The sequence below is a fragment of the Malaclemys terrapin genome, chromosome 12 (assembly GCF_027887155.1).
Source record: "Malaclemys terrapin pileata isolate rMalTer1 chromosome 12, rMalTer1.hap1, whole genome shotgun sequence".
NCBI classification, from domain to species: Eukaryota; Metazoa; Chordata; order Testudines; family Emydidae; genus Malaclemys; species Malaclemys terrapin.
Genome location: NC_071516.1, coordinates 30,152,176 through 30,179,350, shown reverse-complemented (window position 1 = coordinate 30,179,350; position 27,175 = coordinate 30,152,176). Strand labels below are relative to the sequence as shown.

The window sequence follows — 27,175 nt, the reverse complement described above, 5'->3', positions numbered from 1 at the left end:
ATAAAAATAAATATAAATGGAGCACTGTACACTTTGTATTCTGTGTTGTAATTGAAATCAATATATTTGAAAATGTAGAAAACATCCAAAAATATTAAAATAAATGGTATTCTGTTATTGTTTAACAGTGCGATTAATTTTTTTAATAGTTTGATAGCCCTAATGGAGATATCTATGGGTCTTGGGTTGGGTCAAAGCTGATAGACAAATGCTGAATTTTAGACTTGTTTTGAACACTCCTCCAACCTCTATTATAGAGGAGTTTAGCTTGTGTACATGATTTAAAAAGAATCATTTACACATAGTGCTTAGGAAAAATATAAATGGCATTGATGGCATGGAGGTTGAGAAGCGAGGTGTCATACAAAGGGTCAGGGAAGCCAACATGAGACTAATGGAAAGAAATTGAGCACAAGGAAAATTAAGGCTTAATTTAATATTAGACTAAATATCAGGAAGACTTTGGACACCTAAAGTGGTTGAACCTACCCGGCGTTTGATCCAATTAAGACAGGATTTTCTGTAAGTAAAGCTATTGAGATGGGGCTAGTCCCTTCAGGACTGTCCAAGCTACCAATGACTACTGCCACCAAGGTGACAGGACAATTCAGCTGCTTCTCCAGCCAGGGCACATTACAGTACTTGGTACAGATACAAAGGGGCAAGGAAAAGTTCCATTTAGACTGTTAAGGGATCAGGATTTCTAAGCCACTGAAGAGGAGCATCATTTACTTTTAGTGTTGGAATGTTAACCCGTACAATCCTAACACTGAGATATTGACAAGTTAGAGGGAGTTAAGAGAAGAGAACCACCAACAGATTAATGAGCAGGAAGGGCTGTGTTAAAGTGAAAGCTTAAGAGAGCTGTATTTGAATCGCTTGGCTATCCGTGGGGCAAGCATGACCATGTGGGACAGACAGGTGCATTAGCATAAGTTAGGGAAAAGCTGGGCTGAATAGTATGAAAACCTTCCTGATATTGAAATCTATGAAAGTTGCATAATGGCTCCTCACATACACACACCCCTTCCTGCCCCCCAAGGAAAGTGGCAGAAGCCCATTGCTTGCGACATTTATGGCACAGGTCTAGAACAGTACACTTTCTAGGGAACAATTCTGCACTGACTCCTCAGGAATCTGGCCAGAGTGCCATCTCTGATCTGATCAGAGGATAGAACAGATCCAAGCCCTACAGTTGCCTCACACTCTTCTGATCATGTGCATCCTGGCACTGAATTGCTAAGACACTATAAAAGCACTTTAGGAAGTTCCATTTCCTTACTTCCCTCAAAACTTCTCATTTCTCCATTTGTGCAAGCTGGCCCACTAAGAATACCATGGTTCTCCCCTAGGGCAGCAGGAGATCAAACATACATTTTCTAAGCAGGTGCTGTCTTTGTCCTTGTTGAGGTAATGCTGTTGCCAGAATCGCAGGAGACTGTGAAAGTTGTTCAGGATGAACCCTGGGTATTTTTCCGTATATTCCATCTCTTGCAGTGTGTGCAGGTAGAAGGGTAACTTGTCTTTCCTTCGGGCCAGCATTAAGATAACTAAGCTTGTGTTCAAACAACTGACATTTTCCTAAAATAAAGGAGACATGGGAAATCAAGTTACAGAAAAATGCAGAGATCAAGTATTCCATGAAATGAAGACACAGAATTCATTTAGGGTCCAAATCTATCCAAAATAAATGCTTCTAAACTCCTAGTGCACAGTGAAGACAAGCACGTCTTGAAAAGAAGTCAGACCCCCAAACCCATTAATACACATAATGAATGATTACAGTGATCATATTTTAATGTCAGCTCTTTACCTGTGTGAGTGTCTGTACATGAATAATATTAATGAGGCGGAAAAGGAAGGACATTCTCATGGACATCTGAGACATGTATGATAACAGGCGGCACTCTGACAAGACTTCTGCAACTATAGGGAAGACAACCAGATTATTAGATTTGCAGAGTTTAGATACCAAAAGAATGAAACCGTCACTTAAAAACTGGATGTAAATGGAAGACAGTAACTCCTGAACCTAATGCAAGACTGGGCATTGTATTCAGAGCTGCAGACAGGTTGTGCTTCTCTCTGAACAGAGCCAAGGGAGACTTCTGGTTGAAAAAAGATGGTTGTCCTGAGGACAGATTGTCTTCAGCCACAGAGTTCTTTTACTGCTGGGTGATCTGCAGCTGAAGGCCATCCCAGCTGACAACGTGGGTAGCACAGCAATAAGAACTGGTGCTCACATCCAGTAAGTACATGGGCTAAGTCATGCATCTGAGACACACTCCTACTAAGGATTTTAAAGCCTGACTGTAATCTCTCAAAGAGCTGCCAAATCTTCCTTTACCTTTAATATCAGACTGGTTCTCAAATCGGTCCAGAGACAATGTAATGCAGCGAACCAACATGTTCGAGTCAACCAGCGAACTGTTGATCTGATTCAAAAAGATCTGAAACTAAAGACAGACATTTTAGTGCTACGTTTGCAAAAGTGATATACTCTATAGTGGTAGGCACTTGTGGAGCAGAGTTTCATACACTTTGAGAGGATTGTATATGGCTAACAAGCTGGATATTACCCATGGCGTGAACAGTAATTAGGATTAGCTGCCCACTGCAGGTAGGTCTGCAAACAAGGCCCTGTGATGAGTACAATTATGTGACCATGCAAATGGCCTTTGGAAAAGTTACTGCATAACTGTGCTCATGAATTTGAGCTTTTGTTTTAAGGGACTAAGTTTCTAGCCACACTGCTTGAAGTGATGCCATGTCACGTTCTGAACAGGGTTTGTGCATCCAAGTCTGTAGACTACCTCAAACAGTACCTCAGAAGTACAAATGCCCCGTTCATTTCAGAGGTAACTATGAGCTCCCAATCCCCAAATTATAAATTGCTTCTGCCCAGAAAAAGGAAAGGGGCAAATTAACCCATGTACATCACAACACTGCACCTAGTATTTGGCACAGAGCAGGGTGGTTGGATTTTTTTTTTTTTTTTTTTTTAAAAAGAGATTTACCTTCTCATCTGTGTTGATATATTTGTTGAACCTCTTGAAAGCATCAATGTTGAATTTCATCAGTTCTCCCAGCAGATCAAAGTAACTCTGAAGCACATCCCGTGATTTGCACTCACTGTCAACAATGCAGTAGAGAATATGCTGGCAAGAAAGGAAAGTGTGTTACCACCACATTTTAGCCTAAGTCACCAGTAAACTCAGATTCAAATGCTTGTGATCCAATTACTGCTTCAAAAAGTTTATCCACATTTCATTCTTTTAAGAGTAGGTAAATCAGGTGATTTTTTCCATAGCACCCACAAATGGAGTATCTAAGATCTGAATCTAAGGTAGATACAAATCACTTAAAATCTGGATACTGTAAGTACCTGTACCAGTTCCCAGAGTTAGATTTAACCAAACCTAACAACTATGATCACGTACAATATTTTAGGTTTCTATAATCACAGATTTACCAAATGCGATCACACCCTTAAAAGTTTATCTTGTTGTTGAAACCAGAGCTACACCTCTCAAAGGTGTTGCATTAGATATGTCTGCCTATTTGCTGCAGTGAATTCTAGCACCCATTTTTTAAGCTTCCTGGATTTTCTTAAAAATTAAACCCACGGATTCCCATGGAGATACATGCTAAGTTTGTTACAGTGTATTTGTGCCAGAGCCGATATCTAGGTTATTACCTCCAAGAGTCCTCTCTTTAACAGGAACATCTGGTCTGCATAGGAAGTGGCACCTCGTAGAAAACTCTCAACTGCCCTTGCTTGCCAAAACCTGAGACAAATATAAATGAAGTTTTACTAATTCAACAAGGCTATAACAGCTCATTGGGAAAAGTTACTTTACCACATACACCTCTACCTCGATATAACGCTGTCCTCGGGAGCCAAAAAAAAAAAATCTTACTGTGTTATAGGTGAAACCGAGTTATATCGAACTTGCTTTGATCCACTGGAGTGCACAGGCTCCCCCCCGAGCACTGCTTTACCGTGTTATATCCGAATTCGTGTTATATCGGGTCATGTTATATTGGGGTAGAGGTATACATCTCAGGCTAAACTAAGTTTCCCTGTCCATTTAGTTTCAACATCAAAGTGAAGCAGTGTAAAGCAATTCCATAGAATAGTCACTCTATTCCACTCACGCTGCCAGAGAAACCAAATCAGAACATTTTAAGTCTTCTCACGATGGATAATAAAATACTTCAGCAGTCATGAACTCTGAAGACTAGCAAGTCTTCCCACCCCACCAAAAAAACCACATACATCAATGTAAATGGAACCCACCTGAAAGAGGACTCAGCTGGTTCCTTCTTCATGACCTGTAGTAGCCTGGTTAACAAACCTCTTTTTCCATCGCAGACTAGACTTCTAAAGAATGCAGGGGGAATATTACAAATATGAGTGGAAGGATGGCAAAAGCAGGTCACTACAGAGCATACTTCTGGAGATGAAGCTACATTCTACTCACAAAGCTTAATATGAAGAGTCCAGTATCACACAGCAATGTCATGCATGAGCATTTCACATTGCCCGCAAGAATGGATGACAACGGCTCCCATGTAGCTCTGATGTTGCAGTCTTCAAGAGCTGCAGTGTAACTGGCTTTCAAGGAAGTTTCAAACAAAGCATTTTTGTTGAAACATTACCAAATACAAAAGAAGTGTGAGCACTGTGATCAGGAGCAGCAGCAGGCCTGACAGTTTTGAATGAGAATGGAGGGGGCTGGGTCTCACTACACATTTGTAGAAAGGAGAGTTTGGTTCAGCAAGCACAACAACATTTTTGTATCGGAATTCAGACTGAGGCAGCGGCCTAAATAAGTTGTTAGTCTCCGCAGGAAAAACCCACCAAACTGAAGCACACACACGAACAGCACCTTGACACAACTGGGAGATGTATTTATGCAGGCGGTATATGCAGATATGCTGCCAGAAAAACTGTGTTTATTCAGAAAGGGCGTGGCACCTGAAAACAATAAGGGCAGGAAATGGAATGGTTCTGTTCATGTGCTTAGACCATGAGCCAACCTGCAGGTGTAGGGCAAGATAGTTTAGGGTTTTTCTACTGTTCAAAAAGATAGGCAGCATGACTGCTCCATTGGTCCATGCTGGTCACTGCCAGCTAAGGTCCTGGATGCAGCCTGGAGCCTACAGAACAGAGCTTTTCACAAAGGAGGGCACTGGCTGTGGGATAGCAGGCTCCCCTTACTAGTGCTATAAGAAAATAGGGAAGGTTCCTCTGCAAATTACACAGGATGGAAGAGGTTATCTGTGGCCTCACCCCTCTTCCTTCTAGCACACGTACAACACAGGGCAGCATTTCCCTCTGAATGGTTGAAGCAGGGCCGGAACAGCAGCAGTGCTCAGGAAGAGAGGATCTGGTCAACACCGGTGGTGGATTCTCACCAACAAGGCAGATAATGAGGAAGTTGGCAACATTTAAGAACTGGGAAATCCCATCATGTGCCAGAGATTCCTTTTCAAAGCCAATGGCACCTTTCCACTCACACCAGCTCCCTGGTCTGAAACATTAGCTGTAGGGTTTAGTGACCCAAATATGTTTGTTGGCTTTGTCTTCCGAGCCCTGCAGAGGGAGTGAGCTGGATTCTTTTGTCTAGCACATGAAGAGAACTGTTTACCAAGGGTTTGTCTTCAGAAGTCATATTGATTTAACCAGATCAGTATCGTAGAACACCTTTGTGGGGCCACTCAAATGGGTTTACATATGTTATGTCAATTTAGCTTAATTTGGTTATTAGCCACTTTTAAAATCGAACCCCTTTGGCAGGTACTCATATCTTCTAAATCAGTTTAGTGAAATAATCAGTTTAGTTAAATTGACGTAATGTGTGTGTAGGCCAGGCCTAAATCCCAACTGCAAAATATTACTGGTGGCTATTCATGAGCTAGAAAGATTCCAGCTTGCTTCACAACACCCAGTTTGTGAGTCTGGCAGGTAGAAAAGCATACAACATGGAGATCATGGACACAAACGTCAAACTCCATAATGCCATTATCACAGCCTCTTTTTAGAGTATAAAGTACATTTTAAGAGGTCAGCTAGTCATTACTATGAAAATAGGGGTAGCTATTTCTTCCTTTGAAGGATCTGGTTCTCCATCTGGCAATGCAATGGCCTTATAGAGCAACACTATTTGATCCTGATGTGGCAATTTCACCTAGCTTCTTTCACATGTGATATATGGAAAATGCAATTCTTTGCATTTCCATCATTTCCTAGTGGTTTTGTTAGTGCAACTTATTGCTGAAGTTAAGGGAACGGGGCTTCATGGAGGATTTCAAACAGAGCAGATAAAATAAAACCTCTAGTATAAGTACTTACCAAACATTCAGAGTTTAAGAGAGCTTGAAATAGCAGGCTACAAAACCTATACCTTCTCCTTACCTGTCTGTGTTGACAACTGCGTCTACTTCAGGGATGTTGGCTTTGAGGGAGATTGCACTCAGTTCATTAAGTTCTTGGCTGTTTAACAGAAGATACTTGTTCCTGAAAAAAAATCATTGAGAGAAAAAAGGAAAAGTGAGGCTGAGCACATCCATTTGTTTCCTTAATTCATGATTTATGTAATGTTGCTAGTTATATGTACTGCATCTGCAATGTGCAACTCCAAGCCAAACAAGACAGTGTGGCTAAGTTATTTGTGAAACTGGAAAGATGGGAACAGACATTTATTTATGCAGCCCACTAACAGGCTGTTGCCCTGCCTAAGAGTGCATGCTATCACATTGCCAGTCCTCCCGAAATTCAGTCCCTGTCACTAATCATTAAAAAAGCAGTGCCAGGCTTCTTACACTTGTCTTTTTTATTATACCAGAACCATTCAAAAGCAAATTAGAGAAAATGATACAATACAACAAGGATAGCCTTTCAGCACTGACAAAATAGAGGTATTTCACCTACAATAATTGCTATTTAATCTGTTGGAAGCTAGGACATTAACTTTCAAAAATACAAAATGGCAGCTTAATAGATTTCAGCAAATTCAGATAGCACAGCCTTCCAAGAACCCCTCAAAAAGAGTCTCTATGCTGCCTATCAATAGTTGCCCAATAATATGAAGATTTACTAGTAACAGTAAATTGTATAAGGCACTCAAATTTTCCAGTATTTGGTTACAACTTACTTGACTATGTTATCTTATTCCTGGAAAGTGCCAAAAAACATCAGGAAACAAACTAGAAAACAGGGACGGGTATAGCAATGTAAAGAACTCACACAATAAAATATTTAGCCAAGTAACTACATAAAAGAGAAAGTGTTTTTCCAATGTCTGTCGAATAAACCTGAATTGCCCATTCACCATTTTTGAGAGAGTGAAAATCATTTATATACTCTATTCTACAATATTCACTATGAAAGAAATTTTTTTTTTTGATCTAACAGAAATGCACTACAAGAACTATTCTTTCAAATGCAATACACTCATTTTTTCTGTAAATCATAACTTTAGTCTGGTTTAGTTGCAAGTGGCCAACAATGGTTTATTGATTAATTTTTTAACTACAAACATAGCCTCCTGGCCTTCATTATCAGGACTATCTAGCTATTTTCTAGGCCACACCAATTCCAGCCACCAGTCAGTCAAGGTGACTTCCAAGACTACAAAAGGCTTTCCTTTCACTGGGTATAGTAATGATTGAGATCTCTCTAAAAGTATTGGTTAGCATCTGCCAACACTTCTCCCCTACTTTAAGATGCTGGAGCAAGACAAAAATATAAATTGTTCCTCAGATGCCTTATTACTTTTAACACCTTACCCTACTGATTAGCATCAGCTGGAGTTGCCACATGGTATCTCTGTTTCCTTCCAGGTCAATAGGTTTCTGCAATGGAATTCTAACATCTCTCACTATTAAAAAGGGAATTCTCTGAATCCTTAGCCAGTAACTCAGGGGTTTAGCTGAGGTCTCTCTCCCTGTACCAGCTGAGTTCAAGCACTCTTCAGTCTCTTGCTTTCATGGGGTATTCAGGTAACTCAAGTTTACCAGTCATTTTACATGCCTTAACACAGAGATTTTACTTTACTATTACTTAATTTTAATAATCCATTTTCTCAAGCATTTCTGTTTTAGATTCCACACTTTCCATTCAGTTTCAGTGGATTCCAATTTTCATGATCTAAATATGTTCAACTTTTAGATGTTTAACTTTATTATTTTTGTTTCAACCACGCTTGAGGTTTTTATAGTGATCGCTTTAATACGGACAGCATCTGAGGAGACTTACTGTACCATCTGGGCTTGTTGCTGGGCTAATAGTGGCTGCAGAGGGAAAGTTTTTGATGGGCTGAGATACAGATCTAGGTCCCAGTTTTCACGGCAGGAGATCTCTCAGTTTTGGCCTGGCCATAGCAGAACAAGGTAAATGTGACACTTTTATAGAATAAGAATTGATGTAAGAGCATTATTTACTGTCTAGACCAGAAGCTTCTGAGGGTACAAGAGAACAGCATCCGGGTTCCCTCCACCTACCCCATTCTGACATGAGATGTGTATTCCCTCATTCTGAGCAACGTGTGCATGCTCTTAGGACAGTTTTGGTATTTTTTTTATCCTTGCATTTTTTCCCCTGAAACATTACAAACAAGTCAGAATCCAGTGCTATAGGTGTAATTTAGATTGTTCCTTGAAATAGAAATTACCTGCACTGTCTGTGTCTAGAAGTGAACACTTTACTTATCGTTGTCAGAAAGCACTTTTGCATTAGTTCTTATTAGAGCTCTACACCAGACAGCACTTCCTTTCCCAGTCCCTGTTTTCAGGAGATTATGAAGCGGCCCACAGAAAATTACAGATTGACATTTTTCATGCAGTGGGATGTTTGTTGAAAAGGTATGTAATCAGAATGTAATTAGCGAATTATCGGATAGAGGCATGTGTGACAGAACACTTCTTAAATTAAGTTAGTTTTCTCCACGTAGGTGTAGTTTGGCCTTTCCTGTACATTCTAATAATCTATATTTGTTGGGTTTGGTAATTTCATGTAGCTATGCAGTGTATCCCATAATTATGTGGGTTGGAGCCCTTAAGCATCCAATCTAAAAATCTTATGCATTTTATAAAGCGCAGCTAAAATTCACATAGCAAATGACATTTGATGGGCCTGACACAATCCAGAGAAAATATCCTACTTAGCTAGTGAGATAGGATGGTTACATTAATACCTCATGGCTGGAACTGAAGTGCTGGCATCAAAGATAATGCCTACAGTTAGATACAAATAAATGTCAACACCAACAGTGAAAAGATGTACCATGAGGAAAAGTGATCTGGCCCTATCAAACAAGAATACAAAAAAAATATATCTTCAAAGAATGGTATGCCTGGATTCTGCACATTATAACCCAGAGCAAAATACACACTAGCAAAATGTGTGCAGTTTCCTCAAGCTGTACCACTAAGAAATATTTGCATCATCCTATAGCTCTCGCAAAAAGCAAAGCCATGAAATGTATCTGTTCACAGGTGAGTTACCACCTTACGTTTCTATTAGGACTGTGCATGGAAAGGCTTTAATAGTCCTAAATTCATACATTTCAAGGCCAAAGGGACCATTATGATAATCTAGTCTAGTCTGACCTTCATAAGAGAGACTACACAATCTCACCCAGTGAATTTCTGCATTGAGCCCACAACGCCTGGTTACACTATAGCAGATCTTTTAGCATACATCTACACTACAATTAATAATCCGCAGCTGGCCCGTGCCCGCTAACTTGGGTTCATGGGCTGGTTTAATTGCAGTGTAGATGTTCAGGCTCCAGCTGCTGCCTGGGCTATAGTACCCTTTGAGGGGGAGGGTCCCAGAGCTCAGGCTCCAACCCGAGCTTGAATGTCCACACAGCAATTAAATAGCCACTTAGCCCAAGGCCCGCGAGCCTGAGTCAGACACATGCAGTTGGCCCGTGCCAGCTAACTGCAGTGCAGACATACTCTTAGAAAGACGCCCAATTTTTGACATCTAATCAGCAAATACTAGAATACTGAGACCACCTTCCTACCTTTTGGAAGGAAAAACTGCATACACAGTACCTGAGCTAGTGTTTACCAGATGGTACATAACGAATAGTTTTATCAATTTAAGCTACTGGAAGAAATTTAGGATGATTAAATACAATTCCCCAAGCTGAGTTTTATCAGGACTAAACTGTCACTTGTGAAGAGTTCCATGGGATCCTTAATGATCACAAGTTGCCTAGACCTTGACTTTGCTATTTAAAAAGATCTGCAGCAAAACCCCTATGCTACACTACTGCACTAGCTCAGTACTCACTCTGAGGGAGGAGAGCCACCTACTGACTCATGAAACCTACTTTCACACTGTGTCTCATTTACCAAAAAAGTCTTTTTATATCAGTAGTGGGACATTTAAATACAATAGGTCAGGGCAAGACATCTAAATACATTTGAGGGTGCTCAATAATTTAGTTAAAAGGGAACAGGAGATGCCACTGAATACAATTCACTGTAAGCTTATTTTTTCCATACTTACTCATGATGATCACTAAAACTTTGAAGAAGCCTCAAAAACTGTATCTTTAAAGTAATGTCCTACAAAAAAACAGAAGGGTGAAAAAACCCTTTAAAATATGTATTGTACATATTACAGCATCATCACTAATGATAAGCACAGAAGAAATAGGTATCTCAGACTAGGCTGGAGTTGGAAATCTTTCGAGACTGAAAAAGTATTTACAACATCCTGAGTGTGACCAGCAATTGGAATAAGGAAGGAACAAACTTCATCATGAGTTTCCCAAAACAGAAGAGAATGGAAAGGGTGATGGGATGTGTGCAATTTAACAAAGCTAAGTTTATTTAAAATAAATAAATAAATAAATACTAAGTTTACCTCCAAGTTTCCAGGTATAAAGCAATGCTTCGTATCTGGTATCAAGGCTCTCAAATCAATGGACTACAGCAACTCCAAGGGAAAAAAAAATTTACTACAACTGTAGCATCTAAATTACCATGCAAAATGTGAAATTAGGGTACTCACTGGACTACAGTCACAATTTTGGTTATGCCCATGCAGAACAAGGGCTGATGCTGAATGTTTCCTCCAGATCAGTTTGTCAAACAGGTTATTAAGGCCAGGAATCAATTTGAATTCTGCTATCATTTTGTGAACCTGGAAAAGAAAAATTTTAAACTTGTCTGGTTGTTTCTGGTGCCTTCATAAAGGGGAAAGGAGCAGTTTAGAACACAGATGGGCATAGCTACATCATCTCGTGTTAGAGACACAAATGCTTTACTGAACAATGTGGGTTTTACTCCACACACAAGAAGTGGTGAATCCCAAGGGGAAGACTTCAGTCTCCTCCAAGAATTAAATTGTCCGCTTCCACTGAACAGAAACATTTGATCCAGTTTCTTTGGAGACAGCCTAAACTGATGCTTGAATTTATGGAGGTTCCTCTGATGAAGAATGAGCTAGGGGAAACAGTGTACTCTGGAAGAGGAAATTTAGCACACTGAAGGTAAAGGGACACCCAACTATATATCTATTCTAAAGTTCTTCCTGCAACACTTTAGTGCCAGTTCCCTAGTGTCTTTTCTGCTGATCCTAGGTCAGGCCACTGATTCTAGGGTGGCTCTTTGCAGGCAGGAATGGAAAACGCCACAGGCACTATTTTCAAGTGTCCTAGCGTGTGATACTAGGTGCTGTGGAGAATGTTGTCCTGCAGCACTAGCAGGGAACTGACCTGCGATGCACAAGCAGCACATGCTTTAGTCAGCAAACCGGTATGTTTTTCCTGATGCTTTCCACACTCCACCCCCCTTTTTAAAAAAGAAAAGAAAAAGAAAATGCAGATCATCATCTCTCAAGCACGGCTCTATGCCTGCCAAGGCCCAGACGTGGGACACCATGTGACAAACCCAGAATGAGGGAGTCAGTCAGTCATGCAGGAAACTTATGCTGTGGGATTTCTTCCTTCTGAGAAAAGGACTTCAATTAACACCTCAGGTTCAGGATTCTCCATTTCTGATGTAAGGGGGGGGGGGGGGGGGGGGGAGAAGAGAAAGAAGGCCAAGTGTATGTGTGGAATGTCGGGAGCTTTGGGACTAAAATGAGCAATGCCCCTGAAGAGGAGGTACAAGTCAGAGTTCTACTCACAAGCCTGACTAGGACAGTCTTGTTCCTGTGTGCCCTCCCCTACCAATGCCAGGCTCCCTCTGGATTCCCATCACCAACTCTAGTAGACTGTTCAGTATTTTAATTACCAGTTTTAAAGATTGTGGATGATCAAATTATAACCTCACAAAAGTATTAAAAGAGGTTGACAGGTATACAGGGCAAGGGCAGTATTATAAATACAGCAGAGTTGAGACAGCACAGGTTATGAGTTACAGGAAGTAAAAATATTTTATTTTTGTTTTTTAAAATCAGGCCATCTCATTTGGCCCATCTTTCCTCAAATAGTTACGGTGTTTAGATTAACCCAAGCAGCAGGTCATTCCATGTTTCTTAATTTTATTTGGATCAATCATTTTCATAGCTGCCATTCTGTTTAGCAGTCATAGTACTGAAATCCACGGACTGCCTGCAGTCACATTTTGACATGATTTCAGCAAATCAGGACATTTCCCTAACAGGGAATGAGGGATCCTGTTTTTGCATCAGTTTTCTAGCACCACACATGAAGTCTATCTCAGCAGTCCCAGAAAGTGGAATCCTCCCAACATTATATTTGCACTCTGTCCAACATTTCACTCAGCCTTTTACCTACCCCCACCTCTGCCTTCACATGCTCCCACACACCAAGAGCCTCCTGCACAGAGCAAGGGACTCTCCCAATCATTTCCGGAGACACTTATGTAAGTTGCCAATACCGGTCAGCAGAAAGTACTTTGGATGCACTAGCCCCTCACAGTGGCCAGTATGGCATAACCACAGCAGGGTGAATTATAAAACGCAAAAGCTGCATGTGAAAATGCAGACCACGCATGTGAAAGGAGCAGCTCCCTTTTGTCTCCACCAGTGTTCATTGTTTAAACAGGAATCAGATCCTGTCATACCCAGTGCCTTTGTGTCCTGTGCCAACCAACACACCCCTAGACATTTTCCTGCCTTCTTAATGTTAGCCTGCTGAACTGTAAGACCTAGCGGAGCTAACCTTTGCATGCTAGAACACCCATAAACCAGAAGGGTTGACTTCTAATTTCACTCTCCCTCCTAGAGGCCCCATTTGAACTATAGCTATATAGTTCAGTTTAATGCCAGAACAAATCCTATTTTACACTACATACTTCAAATCCTCTTTGGCATCTTCCCACTGCTGCTCAAAATTGTGAAGACGGTTTAATGCCCATTTCCAGTTCTCTAGTTCATTATGCTAAACCCCATCACACTTCCTCTTAACGTGTACAGCTTGGCTCCCCAAGAAAGGAGCAGGTAGAACAGCAGCGTATCTTTCACCACTTAAGTAGAACCATGTAAAACAACCTAAAGAAATATGTGAAGTGACTACATGAGGGTGTGGTTATAATTACAGGGCAATAAAAGCCAAGAAATGAAGTAAAGCACCACTTCTCTACTAGGGTGTGATCATCCCAAGGCAGCAGTGAAGTGTGGTAACTGAGTCACTGCTAACACTACAGAGAAGAATTGAACAGTGTACAACATAACCAGGAAGAGAATTTAGAGAGAAGCTTCAGTATCAGGGAATTTAGTTTATTAGAATGTTTCCTTACTGAAAAATTAAATGCCTGTTCACATTTTTTCTCATAAATCAGTGATCCAAAAAGAGTTTTGTAACCTCCTGACACAACAGCGTAATTCTCCATGGAATTTCTGAAGCAAGATCTTTGGTTGCTCAAATTGGAAGACTGAGGTCACAAACCTATGACCTTTAATCCCCTCAGCCTGGCAACTGCTGATTTATATGGTGGTTACCATGGCAGAAACAGCAGAGGGAGAACACACTGTTATCTTGCTGGTATTTCTCATCATAGTGGAATTATAAAGAAGTATTTTCTTACAATGTGCCTTGATTTCAGGGGAACACTTGCTTCTCAGACAGCCATGCTCAACAAAAATAATATTCAAATGGACACCTGTATGCAGCAAAGTTTGCACCTTATGATAGCGAAAGGGGATAGAAATCAGAGGCAGCTTTTTACAGCACATTCATGTATATTATGAAAGCTGCATCCTTGCAATGAAAAAAGTCAGAAATGAAGTCTTTGAATTACACAATACCCCCCAAAAATTCAAAGAGCCTTTCACAGAGTCCATGATTTTCTTGATGCCATAGACCCAGCCTATATATTATATTAGTTTCACCCTCTCTGTATATCCTTGAACTGTGAACTCCATGCAATAGGGACTGTGCTTTGCCGAGAAAGCAGCTAAGCGCACACTGAGTACTACCATGAACAATTCTTCTGTTCATTTTCATATTCTTTTGTATCTGTAGGTAGGTTTATAAAGTACCGGTTATTTATGCTTATAGGATTGTGCTTAGAATGTATATTTTTTTGTAGAACTTTCTCTAAATAAAAAAGTGTTTACAAACCTCACCATGAGGACCAGAAGTAAAGGAACTCTATATGGGAAAGTATTGAGTACTTTCTAACCACTGACTCCCATAGAGCTTCACTAAACAAAAACTTGGAGCACATGGTGGTAGATTCAAGTAGGCTAAACTGAATGCTTGGATTTAAAGAGACAATGACTATTCTATGCACACATGAACATTTAGGTAGACACTCACCTGATTCCTCTGTCTCCCCATCAGCAATACACAGAGAACATACAACACCTCCAGCTTGTACATGATCTCATGCATGATCTTCATGGACTGCGGTAGCTGAGTTCTTGTTGAGGTATTGGCTAATCCACTTTCATCTGAAGATTCTAAATGAGAGATCAGAGACATGAGCCTGAGGTATTCCCCACAGGAAAGGATTGGTTACTGCTTTATGTAATAGCAAATACTGAAGTACTGCAAATGTATGACCAGCACATTTAATTGAAGATCTTCCTAGCAAAAATGAAGATGTGTCATGAGACTGAAATTAGCAATTGCAAGTTATCTGCGAGACGTTTTTGTCACTATGGGAGATGCACCACTGAGGTTTAGATTAGGACGGTGTTAGGATCCTTACCTCAAAGTATTTTTTTTAATAGCTCACCTTCCGATAACAAGCCAAACAGCATTTCATACACGAAATTAATGGATTACAAATGTGAAATTCCTAATGACATTATGTCACTTCTTTTACCCTTGCTCTCTTCTTTGTACACAGGAAATCATGAATTAGGGGTGTGATTTTCAAAAATGCTCAGCTTTGGCCTAACTCTCCTCTATCTGTCTCCAGTGGGGGTTACAATTAGGCCAGTGCTGAATGCTTCTGAAAATCCATTCTGTAAGTATAATGTTGAAGGACAGAGCTAAGAATGTAACATGTTTGGGATGCAATGGAAGCCACGATTTTGAATTATTTAGATCACAAAATTGACACACTTTAAATAAAAAAGGCTAGGATTTAAAGTTAGACCCATCATGGTGGCTTAACTTAAGGAGGTGCAAGTCATGCTGTCCCCATACTTCATTTTTGTGAACTGGTTAAACATGCACGAGTTCTGGGAGGCACGCAGCCAGAGTCAGAGAGATGCTCACATTGCCCAGAAGAGGAAGTTGCAGCCCTTATTCTGACGATCACAGAGATTATCCAAGATCGAGAGATCTGCGAAATGTGTGCACTCCTTTTCTGAAAGAGCTCTCTTTTATAGTAGCAAGCTTTCTCCACTTTACACTAAACCAAAATTGTGCACACATACAGAGATAACACACTGCTCAGAGACAGCTCTGTGTGCAAGACCTACACTTAATTTTGTTTTAGTATATTTGCAGGATTTTTAATAAGACTTTTTGCCACAATTCTGATCAAGTAGGATCAAGAGGACAGTTGCTTCTATGTATCTTCAGAAGCTATGTAAAATTTGGGGATCTAGAAAACAACCTTATAAAGATCTACTCCACTAAGGAGAGTAGTCCACCTCCTGTGTTACACTGGTCCACAATTTTTGAGAAGTCGTCTGCTTCAGAGATAAAATGTGCTATTTATTATGTATTTTGATGTGCTGAATTCAAATATGACAATTAAAACAACTGATTGGCTACTGTTTCTAAGATATTTAAGTTTTTACATTTTATGTCTATGTATATTGTGTAGATAGAGTTTTAATCATAAATTGTAAACCTAGGTCTTTTCATGTGTTTATGGTTGCTTTACATGATAATATTTCACCTGTCCTGTTTATGTAACACTTTAAAAATCAGCAAAAGGGTTATATAAATAAAATTTATTATGAAACAAAAGGCAAAAAACTTATGTACATAGTTTAGTCCTATTCGGTGTCTACTTGGCGCTTCTTGGCTTGTCTCTTGTATTCATTAAATGGAGCATCTCTTGTCACTGTCCAGCAATAGTCTGCAAGCATTGATGGGCTCCATTTGCCCTGATAGCGTTTCTCCATTGTTGCAATGTCCTGGTGAAATCGCTCGCCGCTCACTGCTCCGCAGTTCGGTGGAAGAAAATCTAGATGAGAGTGCAAAAAATGTATCTTTAGTGATATGTTGCAACCAAGGCTTTTGTATGCCTTGAGGAGGTTTTCCACCAACAACCTGTCTGCCTTGTTGTTTCAGAGAAAATTTATTGCCACTAACTAGAAGGCTTTCCATGCTGTCTTTTCCTTGCCATGCAGTGCATGGTCAAATGCATCACCTCGAAGAAGTTCACAAATCTGAGGACCAACAAAGACACCTTCCTTTATCTTAGCTTCACTTAACCTTGGAAATTTTCCACGGAGGTACTTGAAAGCTGCTTGTGTTTTGTCAATGGCCTTGACAAAAGTTCTTCATCAGACCTAGCTTGATGTGTAAGGGTGGTAACAAAATCTTCCTTGATTCAACAAGTGGTGCATGCTGAACACTTTTCCTCCCAGGCTCCAATGACTGTCGGAGTGGTCAATCTTTCTTGATGTAGTGGGAATCTCTTGCACGACTATCCCATTCGCAGAGAAAACAGCAGTACTTTGTGTATCCAGTCTGCAGACCAAGCAAGAGAGTAACAACCTTCAAATCGCCACAAAGCTGCCACTGATGTTGGTCATAGTTTATGCACCTCAAAAGTTGTTTCATGTTGTCATAGGTTTCCTTCATATGGACTGCATGACCAACTGGAATTGATGGCAAAACATTGCCATTATGCAGTAAAACAGCTTTAAGACCCATCTTCGATGAATCAATGAACAGTCTCCACTCATCTGGATCGTGAACGATGTTGAGGGCTGCCATCACACCATCGATGTTGTTGCAGGCTACAAGATCACCTTCCATGAAGAAGAATGGGACAAGATCCTTTTGACGGTCACGGAACATGGAAACCCTAACATCACCTGCCAGGAGATTCCACTGCTGTAGTCTGGAGAACAACAGCGCTGCCTTACTTTTGGGTAGTTCCAAATCCCTGACAAGGTCATTCAGTTCACCTTGTGTTATGAGGTGTGGTTCAGAGGAGGAGGATGGGAGAAAATGTGGGTCCTGTGACATTGATGGTTCAGGACCAGAAGTTTTATCCTCTTCCTCGTCTGACTCAAGTGAGAATGATTCTGGTGCATCAGGAACCGGCAGTCCTTCTCCGTGGGATACTGGGCGTATAGCTGATGGAATGTTTGGATAATGCACAGTCCACTTTTTCTTCTTTGACACACCTTTCCCAACTGGAGGCACCATGCAGAAGTAAGAATTGCTGGTATGATCTGTTGGCTCTCTCCAAATCATTGGCACTGCAAAAGGCATATATTTCCTTTTCCTGTTCAACTACTGGCGAAGATTTGTTGCACAAGTGTTGCAGCATATGTCCTGATCTCCAATTTTGCAGCCAAAATAAAGGTGATAGGCTCTCTTAACCATAGTGGTTATACTGCGCTTTTGTGATGCAAAAGTCACTTCACCACAAACATAGCAGAAGTTATCTGCACTGTTCACACAAGTACGAGGCATCTCTGCTCTCTTTGCCTAATCAGAAATGTGTCCCTTTGCAAAATCAAACACTGACAAATAAGAGAGCACGACACTGTATGATTTCTAGAGCTGATATAGGGCAATTTGTTCAGCAGAGTGATGTAAGCTTCGTTATGATTGCATCATCCATGACTTCTAGGAATAACATGATGCAATTCATATCAGGTATGACACAATACCAGCTTCAGATTGCATCATTCATTGTTTTGCCTAAAGAGCAAGTACTGTCCAAACCCAGTCATAGATTTATTCATAGATCCAGTCAAAGATGTATTTTAGTCATTTCTGGTTTAAATTGAGATCCCTTCCCTTTATAATTCACTTATCCTCCGCCATTCCCAAGTCAAGGGTCGTATATACTGACCCAATAGCATATCTTGAAAACTAGAGCCAATCAACAATTTTAAGCATCATTTTCGTTGTCAGTGACCCAGAATTAGTAAAGTTTGACTACATTTATTTCAGAAGCATTTTGGCTGTAGAGCAGTGTTATACAAGTGGTCAAACTAAGAAGATCAGAATGGTTTCTTCTGATTTTATAATCTATGTATTCCCATAGTGAAGGGAGTGTATATGCCATTTTCATAATACTTCAGGGCTTACATAACACCTTTAAACAAACATAAAAAGGGGGGGAAGGAATGCAAGCAAAAATAGAGAAAGAATGGGTTAAAGAATATTTCAATAAAGTAGATATATTCAAGACAGCAGGGCCTGATGAAACTCATCCTAGAATACTTAAGGAACTGGCTGAAGCAATCATGGAACCATTAGCCATTATCTTTGAGAGAACACATGGAGGATGGGTGAGGTTTCAGAGGACTGCAGAAGAATGAACATAGTACCTATCTTTAAAAGGGGGGAAAATAGAGGGCCTAGGGAACTACAGACCAGTCAGCCTAAGTTTGATACCTGGAAAGACAATGGAACAGCTTATTGAACAATCAACTTAACTGTATTATCCTATGCTTACAAGGAAAAGCCACCATGGATTTGTCAAAAACAAACCATACCGGACCACTCTAATTTCCTCTTTGACAGAGTTATTGGCCTAATGGATGATGGGAAGCAGGAGACATGATATATCTTGAGTTTAGAAAGGCTTTTGATACAATACCCCATGACACTCATAAGCAAACTAGTGAAACGGTCTAGATGAAATTACTGTAAATTGGGTGCACAAATGGTTGAAAGACTGTACTCAGTAATTATAAATGGTTTGCTGTGAAACTGGGATGGTGTATCTAGTGGAGTTCCATGGGGGTCAGTCCTTGGTCTGGTACAGTCAGTATTTTCACTAATGACTTTGATAATGGAGTAGAGAGTATGCGTATAAAATTTTCAGATTACACTAAACTGGGAGAGGTTGCAAGCACTTTGGAGCACAGGATTACAATTCAAAACAACCTTGATAAATTGGAGGATTGGTCTGAAATCAACAAGATGAAATTCTATAGCAAGTGCAAAGTACTACATTTAGGAAGGGGGGGGAAATCAAATGCACATCTACAGAATAGGGAGTAACTGGCTTGGTGGTAGCACTGCTGGATCACAAATTGAATGAGAGTCAACAACGTGATGCAATTGCAAATTGAGACAATATCATACTGGCAGGGCCGGCTCTAGGATTTTTGCCGCCCCAAGCAAAAACAATTTTGGCCACCCCCCCGCCCCGTTTTTTTCTTACCCCACCCCCGGCCCCGCCTCAACTCCGCCCTTTCCCCAAATCCTCAGCCCTGCCTCCTCCCCCCAGGCTCTCAAGCCTAGGAGGGAGGGAGGGAGAGGGAGAAGCAGCGTGTGCGCTGCGGCTACTCGGGGTCTCCCCCTCCCTCCAGGCTCTCAAACCTGGGAGGGAGGGGGAGATCCCAAGCAGCCGCAGCGCGCGAATCAGCTGTTTCGCGCACCGCGGCTGTTCGGGATCTCCCCCTCCCTCCTGGATTTGAGAGCCTGGGAGGAAGGGCGAGCAGCAGCGCGCGAATCAGCTGTTTGGCGCACGAGCAGCAGCAGCGGAGGTGAGTTAGGGCGGCCGGGGCACATTTTCAGGGGCGGCATGGCCGGCGCCAGAATGCCGCCCCTAAAAATGTGCCGCCCCAAGCACCAGCTTGTTTTGCTGGTGCCTAGAGCCGGCCCTGCATACTGGGGTGTATTAACAGGAGCGTTGTATTTAAGACATGGGAGGTAACTGTCCTGTCTACATGGCACTGGTGAGGCCTCAGCTGGAGTACTGTGCCCAATTCTGGGTGCCACACTGTAGGAAAGATGCGGACAAATTGGAGAGCAAGTCCAGAAGAAAGCAACAAAAATGATAAAAGGTCTAGAAAACCTGACCTGTGAAGAAAGGTTACAAAAACTGTGCATGTTTAGTCCTCAGAAAAGACTACTGATGACGACAGTCTTCAAATATGTTAAGGGCTGTTATAAAGAGAATGGGGACCAATTATTTTGTGTCCACTGAATGTAGGCCAAGTAGTAATGGGCTTAATCTGCAGCAAGGGTGACTGAGGTGAGATATTAGGAAAAGCTTTCTAACTACAAGGGTAGTTAAGCTCTGGAACAGGCTTCCAAGGAAAGAATGACGGAATCCCCATCACTGACGATTTGGTTGGACAAACTTGTGAGGGACAGTTGAGGTTTACGTGGCCTTGTCTCAGCACAGGGGGCTGAACTTGACTTCTCCAGGTTCCTTCCAGCCCTACATTTGTATGGTTCTAAGTCCTCTTAATTCAGACGGAGATAGCAGCTAAGTAATTTGTTGGAACAATTAACAGTTTATCCAAATTACTTACCATTGTGTGAAGAGGAATCACTGAGTTGCCTGAGCATGGAGAAGGATGCAAGAATGCTTGGATTCTAATCCCAATGCTACAGGCAATTTGCTGTAGATTTTGAGCAAACGGCTTAACTTGTGCCTCAGGTCCCCCTTCTCCCCCATCTTTAAAATGGAAATAAAACTCTCCTACCTCTTGTGAGAGGGATTTTGAGGGTTGTAAAAGCATAACACTATATAAGGAGCTCTTCGGACAGCTGAGATGTAAATTTTGCAACAGGATATATTGATTAGTACAAAAATCCACTCACCACTTTGCAGTAAAATGGGAGACAGATATAAGCATACTGTGCTCAACATGGGTTTTTTTTGTTTTTTTTTTGGAAGGGGGAATGGGGAGGAGAGAGAAGCGAAACCCAGCTATTCTAGAAGCCATAAAGCAAAACTATAGATTAGTAAATAGCAAAAGATACCTGTGCTGCTCTGCTCTGCCTCCTCATTTGCTACCCGCATCAGGGCATCAAGAACAAGTGCATTGTCCAGCCAGGTGTACCACTCCTCTAACTCCTGAAGGAAATTGGAAGTACCCGTTGTTTCCGATACTTTCCTCGTTGCCAGTTTGCATAATCGCTCAACAAAGCCTGGAATATTCAGGAGTGTAGCTACAACAGGAAAACAAAACAACAAGTCGTCAACCAACAAAAGACTCCATGCCAGATGGCAAATTCACTTTTCAAAATGCTCCTATCAAAGTATACAACAGTGTACTCAACTGTATTCTATATAGCTGACAAGATCCAAATATTGGATTTTTTGATGAGTACTCAACAGCAGCCAGAGGGATCCTAGATAGTTAGACATGACAGGTTGGGTAAAAAAATCAATAGTTTTTAAAAAACTGATTTTTTTTAAGCCTAGAATGTCTGCTAAATCAGCATGAAGCGATGGAAAGAGCTACGAGTGTGGTTGAGAGCTCTTCTTGTTCAGAATATCATCAAGTTGCATCATCACTGGGATTCAGTCTGTTACTGGCCCATTTTTAAGTTCTCAGCCATTTTGACTATGAATTACACCCATGCGACAGCAAGGGCTTTCAGCTACTAGTTTCAAAATTAACAGAGGCTGTTATCATTTGAGTTTAAGGCCTAAGCTTACTATAAACTACTTTCTTAAATGATTTTAATAAGTAAATAAAAGTCTGCCATATCAAGAGTCCTAGTCTACTGTGATATCAGAAGTAACTCAACCAAACACCACCCTTACTCAACAGCTAATAAGCAGGCAACAATTTCCCCGGTTGTATGAGGAAGACTCCGTAGATAATGGATTACCTGGCCCACTGCTACAGTTCTTCAAAACCATCCACAGGACTACAACCAGTACATACAAAAGCCTCAGGCACCCTTCGCCTCACTGGAGCACCCTGTTCTCATTCACCACCTGCACAAACCTATACAACTCTCCCAGGACAACACAAATACAACCACACACACCCCACCACTATCAGCACATAGAATAACCCAACCACAACTCTGAACATCCGCTAAGTCAGTGTGAAGTGATGGAAACAGCTACCTGTATGGTTGAGAACTCTTTTTGTTTAAAATATCACCAGATTCCATCATCGCTGGGATTTGCGGTCTGTTACTGTCCAATTTTTAAGTTCTCCACTTTTTTTTTTTTAAAACAAAAACACACCCACACACCCCTTTACAGATTACATCTGTGCAACAGCAGAGGTTTTCATCTACTAGTTTAAAATTAAACTCAAATTACGACAACCTATGTTACGGCCTAAACTTACTATAACCTACTAAAATAATTTAAACAAAACAAAAACATCCACATTAATCAATACATTTGCTACTGAAGTTTTAAAGAGAGGCAGACCACTGAACTGGTGGAAGTAATTGGATAAGGACCTGGAACCAGAGTTTGTTGAAGTGTTAAATTGGCTTTAACAGTAGTTGCCTCTTCTGCAGATGCAAAGAGAATTTTAATTTTCATTTCACTTTATTCAACTAATTCAGTTCAATGACCAGCTCATTCAAAGTTAAGAAATTGATTGGGAGTTGAAAAAGCAGGAAAACTTGTTTTCTTTCGCCAGTATATTAAAAGAAACTAAATGAGAGAGCATGGTATCTACTAGCTCAAAAATCATGAAGGACATGGTGATCAAACAATCACTACAATTCACAACTACAGATAATACTTCCTTTGTTTAATAAATCAATTAGTTTTAAATGCACTTTTGAAAAAAAAAATTCTTATATGTATAGGACATTTAAGTAGCTTTATTTAATCAATAAAACAAATGTTTTTGCACATTTTTAATTGAATTCCAATTTCCATCCAACTAGAGCTTGAAATAAGTAAAAAAACAAAAAACCATAATAAGAAATGCATCATTTACCATTTTTTAACATAAGGAAATGTAAAAATTAAGAATCTATATAACTGCTTAAATAAATCTACAGATATAATGTATCCTTCTGGTTGGCAAAAAGAAGTACCAAATTTAGAATAGAGACTATACTTAGTTGAAAATCAACGTGTTTTAATGATTACCAACCAATGGAGAATCAACTAAAGGAAAGTAACTAAAAAGCAGAAAAAAAAAAAAAAAAAAAAGATCAAAATCAATTATTTAAATCAAGGTTTCCGGTTTTCTGGTTTAAATCCTGATTAAAATTGGTAATTTACATCCTTTCCCACCCAGGGTGGATTGATGTTGCTGAATTACACATTGGATTTGTTTTTGACGATTCAGATGTCAACTTTGAATAAAAACTGCATTTTGCCCTCCGTGTAAGGCTCTCACAAAGGCCTGGTGTTCACTATATGAGTTTAGGTCAAATTTAGCAGCGTTAAATCAGATTAACCCTGCACCCCTCCACACAATGAAGCCATTTACTTCAACATAAAGGGCTCTTAAAATCGATTTCTGTACTCCTCTCCGACGAGGGGAGTAGCGCTGAAATCTACACTGCTGGTTCGAATTAGGGTTAGTGTGGATGAAATTCAAAGGTATTGGCCTCCAGGAGCTATCCCATAGTGCACCATTGTGACCGCTCTGGCAGCAATCTGAATTCTGATGCACTGGCCAGGTAGACAGGAAAGGCCCCACGAACTTTTGAATTTCATTTCTTGTTTGCCCAGCGTGGAGAGCACAGGTGACCACGTAGAGCTCATCAGCACAGGTAATCATGCAGTCGGAGAATTGAAAGAGCACCAGCATGGACCGTATGGGAGGTACTGGATCTGATTGCTATATGGGGAAGAGGATTCCGTGCTAGCAGAACTATGTTCCAAAAGACGAAATGCCAAAACATTTGAAAAAAATCTCCAAGGGCATGATGGAGAGAGAGGCCACAATAGGGACTCATATCAGTGCCGCGTGAAAGTTAAGGACAAGCCGTACCAGAAAACCAAAGAAGCAAATAGAAGGTCCGGGGCAGAGCCGCAGACATGCCGCTACTACACTGAGCTGCATGCAATTCTGGGAGGGGGGGGGGGCGCGCCACCACTACCCCACCCCTGACCGTGGATTCCAAGGAGGGGGTACTCTCAGCCATGCCTGAGGATTCTGCGGATGGGGAAGATGAGGAGGAGGACGAGCTTGCAGAGAGCACAGCACTCCGTTCTCCCCAACAGCCAGGATCTTTTTCTCAGCCTGACTGAAGTACCCTCGCAACCCTCCCAAGGCAGTATCCAAGACCATGAAGCCATGGAGGGGACCTCTGGTGAGTGTACCTTTGTAAATATAAAACATGGTTTAAAAGCAAGCGTATTTAATGATTAATTTGCCCTGAGGACTTGGGATGCATTCGCAGCCAGTACAGCTACTGGAAAAGTCTGTTAACATGTCTGGGGATGGAGCAGAAATCCTCCAGGGACATCTCCATGAAGCTCTCCTGGAGGTACTCCAAAAGCCTTTGCAGAAGGTTTCTGGGCAGTGCAGCCTTATTCCGTCCTCCATGGTAGGACACTTGACCACACCATGCTAGTAGCAAGTAATCTGGTATCATTGCACGACAAAGCCTGGCAGCGTATGGTCCCGGTGTTTGCTGGCATTCAAGCAACATCTATTCTTTATCTCGCTGTTATCCTCAGGAGAGTGATATCGTTCATGGTAACCTGGTTGAAATATGGGAATTTAATTAAGGGGACAGAGGTGGCCGTTCCTACTGGGCTGTTTGCCTGTGGCTGAAAAGAAATCCTTCCCTGCAGTTAGCCAAGCGGTGGGGGGTGTGGGGGCCCATTGGCGCTCAGCTTTTTGCGTTTGGCTAGCAGGGATCGCCCCACCACAGTTAGGAAATCCCATTGCAGCAAAGCCATCCACTATGACCTGTACATTTCCCGGAGTCACTACCTTTGGTAGCAGCAGCTCAGTGATTGCTTTGGCTACTTGCATCACAGCAGCCCTCACAGTAGTTTTGCCCACTCCAAATTGATTCCTGACTGACCGGTAGCTGTCTGGCATTGCAAGCTTCCACAGGGCTATCGCCACTCGCTTCTCAACTGTGAGGGCTGCTCTCATCTTGGTATTCTGGTGCTTCAGAGCAGGGGAAAGCAAGTCACAAAGTTCCATAAAAGTGGCCTTACACATGCGAAAATTTTGCAGCTACTGGGAATTGTCCCACACCTGCAACACTATGCGGTCCACCAGTCTGTGCTTGTTTCCCGGGCCCAGAATCAGCATTCCACGGCTATAACCTGCCCCGTTAACAGCATGATCTCCAAAGCGCCGGGGCCCGCGGTTGGAGAGAATTGTGTGTCCATGTGCTCATCACTCTCGTCGCCGCGCTGCCGTAGCTGCCTCCTCCTCGCCTGGTTTTTCAGGTCCTGGTTCAGCATAAACTGCACGATAATGCGCGAGGTGTTTACTATGTTCATGACTGCGGTCTTGAGCTGAGCGGGCTCCATGCTTGCCGTGGTATGGCGTCTGCACAGTTCACCCAGGAAAAAAGGCACAAAACGGTTGTCTGCCATTGCTTTCACGGAGGGAGGGGTGAGGCTGTACCCAGAACTACCAACGACAATGTTTTTTGCCCCACAAGGCATTGGGATCTCAACCCAGAATTCGAATGGGCAGGGGAGACTGCGGGAACTATGGGATAGCTACCCACAGTGCAACGCTCCGGAAGTCCACGCTAGCCTCGGTACATGGACGCACACCGCCGAATTAATATGCTTAGTGTGGCCGCATGCACTCTACTTTATACAATCGGTTGCCAAAAATCTAATTCTGTAAATTCAGAGTAATCCCGTAGCGTAAACATACCCAAAGATACATAGTATCAGTTCTTCGTTATCAAATAAAATAGACCTGTTAGATATAATACTATGCTAAATCTTCATCCTTATACACTCAAAAGCCAAGGCCCTTAGTTCAAGTACCACCATTCTTAGTGGCTGCAATTCTATCGACAGCGCACGCCAACCATGAAATTCTGAACTTAGAAAAAGAAAACCTAAGTTAAAATTATATTTGAAAAATAATATTTTAGGTTTGGACATTTAGACACTGACCTTGCAAACAAAAATGCAAATGGCTCACTTCAAGCATGTGTGAAGAGACTACTGAAAAACTCAGATTTAAGCATTTGCAGGATCAGGAACATACACCTCTACCCCGATATAATGCTGTCCTCGGGAACCAAAAACATCTTATCGTGTTATAGGTGAAACCGCCTTATATTGAACTTGCTTTGATCCGCTGGAGCACACAGCCCTGCCCTCCCGGAGCGCTGCTTTACCACGTTATATCCGGATTAGTGTTATATCGGGTCAGAGGGATAGCTCAGTGGTTTGAGCATTGGCCTGCTAAACCGAGGGTTGTGAGCTCAACCCTTGAGGGGACTACTTAGGGATCGGGGGCAAAATCAGTACTTCGTCCTGCTAGTGAAGGCAGGGGTCTGGACTCGATGACCTTTCAAGGTCCCTTCCAGTTCTAGGAGATAAATAAACAAACAAACAAACAAAGTAATGGAGATATTCTATTTATTTATTATTTTTATTTATATCGGGGTAGAGGTGTATTCAGTTAGTTTGCTTAAACAGCCTGAAGATCTACACATTCACTTTAATGTATTAGATATCCTTGGATCTTCAGCCATAAGGGCTTATTTGTGGTAAAGAATAACCATTTGTCACCATCCAGTGGCCACCACTCTCATGCATACATACACTTTACAAAGAGCTTCTGAAAAGGCCACTCTGCTGCCCACAGCCAATGCAGAATGCAGCAGCATAATTGTTGAGAGGTGTGAGGAGAATCTTTTTCGCCAGCCCATTGCTTCATACTCCGAATTTGCTACTTGTAGATGTGGGCTAA

The 27,175-nt window shown here is 41.5% G+C and overlaps 1 protein-coding gene across 3 annotated transcripts in view; it reads right to left on the bottom strand.

Moving 5' to 3' along the window:
- Window positions 1–27,175, bottom strand: part of TRPC4AP (transient receptor potential cation channel subfamily C member 4 associated protein) — a 56,520-nt gene that overhangs the window by 12,454 nt on the left and 16,891 nt on the right. For all 3 annotated transcript variants that reach the window (XM_054045266.1, XM_054045267.1, XM_054045268.1), the window contains 11 exons: window positions 21,312–21,500; window positions 14,754–14,896; window positions 11,036–11,167; window positions 10,529–10,587; window positions 6,422–6,523; window positions 4,301–4,384; window positions 3,698–3,788; window positions 3,018–3,158; window positions 2,348–2,456; window positions 1,814–1,926; window positions 1,375–1,581 (listed from right to left, as the gene is read on the bottom strand). In XM_054045266.1, the coding sequence (XP_053901241.1) occupies window positions 1,375–1,581; window positions 1,814–1,926; window positions 2,348–2,456; window positions 3,018–3,158; window positions 3,698–3,788; window positions 4,301–4,384; window positions 6,422–6,523; window positions 10,529–10,587; window positions 11,036–11,167; window positions 14,754–14,896; window positions 21,312–21,500 (1,370 nt within the window). The remainder of the gene's footprint in view (window positions 1–1,374; window positions 1,582–1,813; window positions 1,927–2,347; window positions 2,457–3,017; window positions 3,159–3,697; window positions 3,789–4,300; window positions 4,385–6,421; window positions 6,524–10,528; window positions 10,588–11,035; window positions 11,168–14,753; window positions 14,897–21,311; window positions 21,501–27,175) is intronic.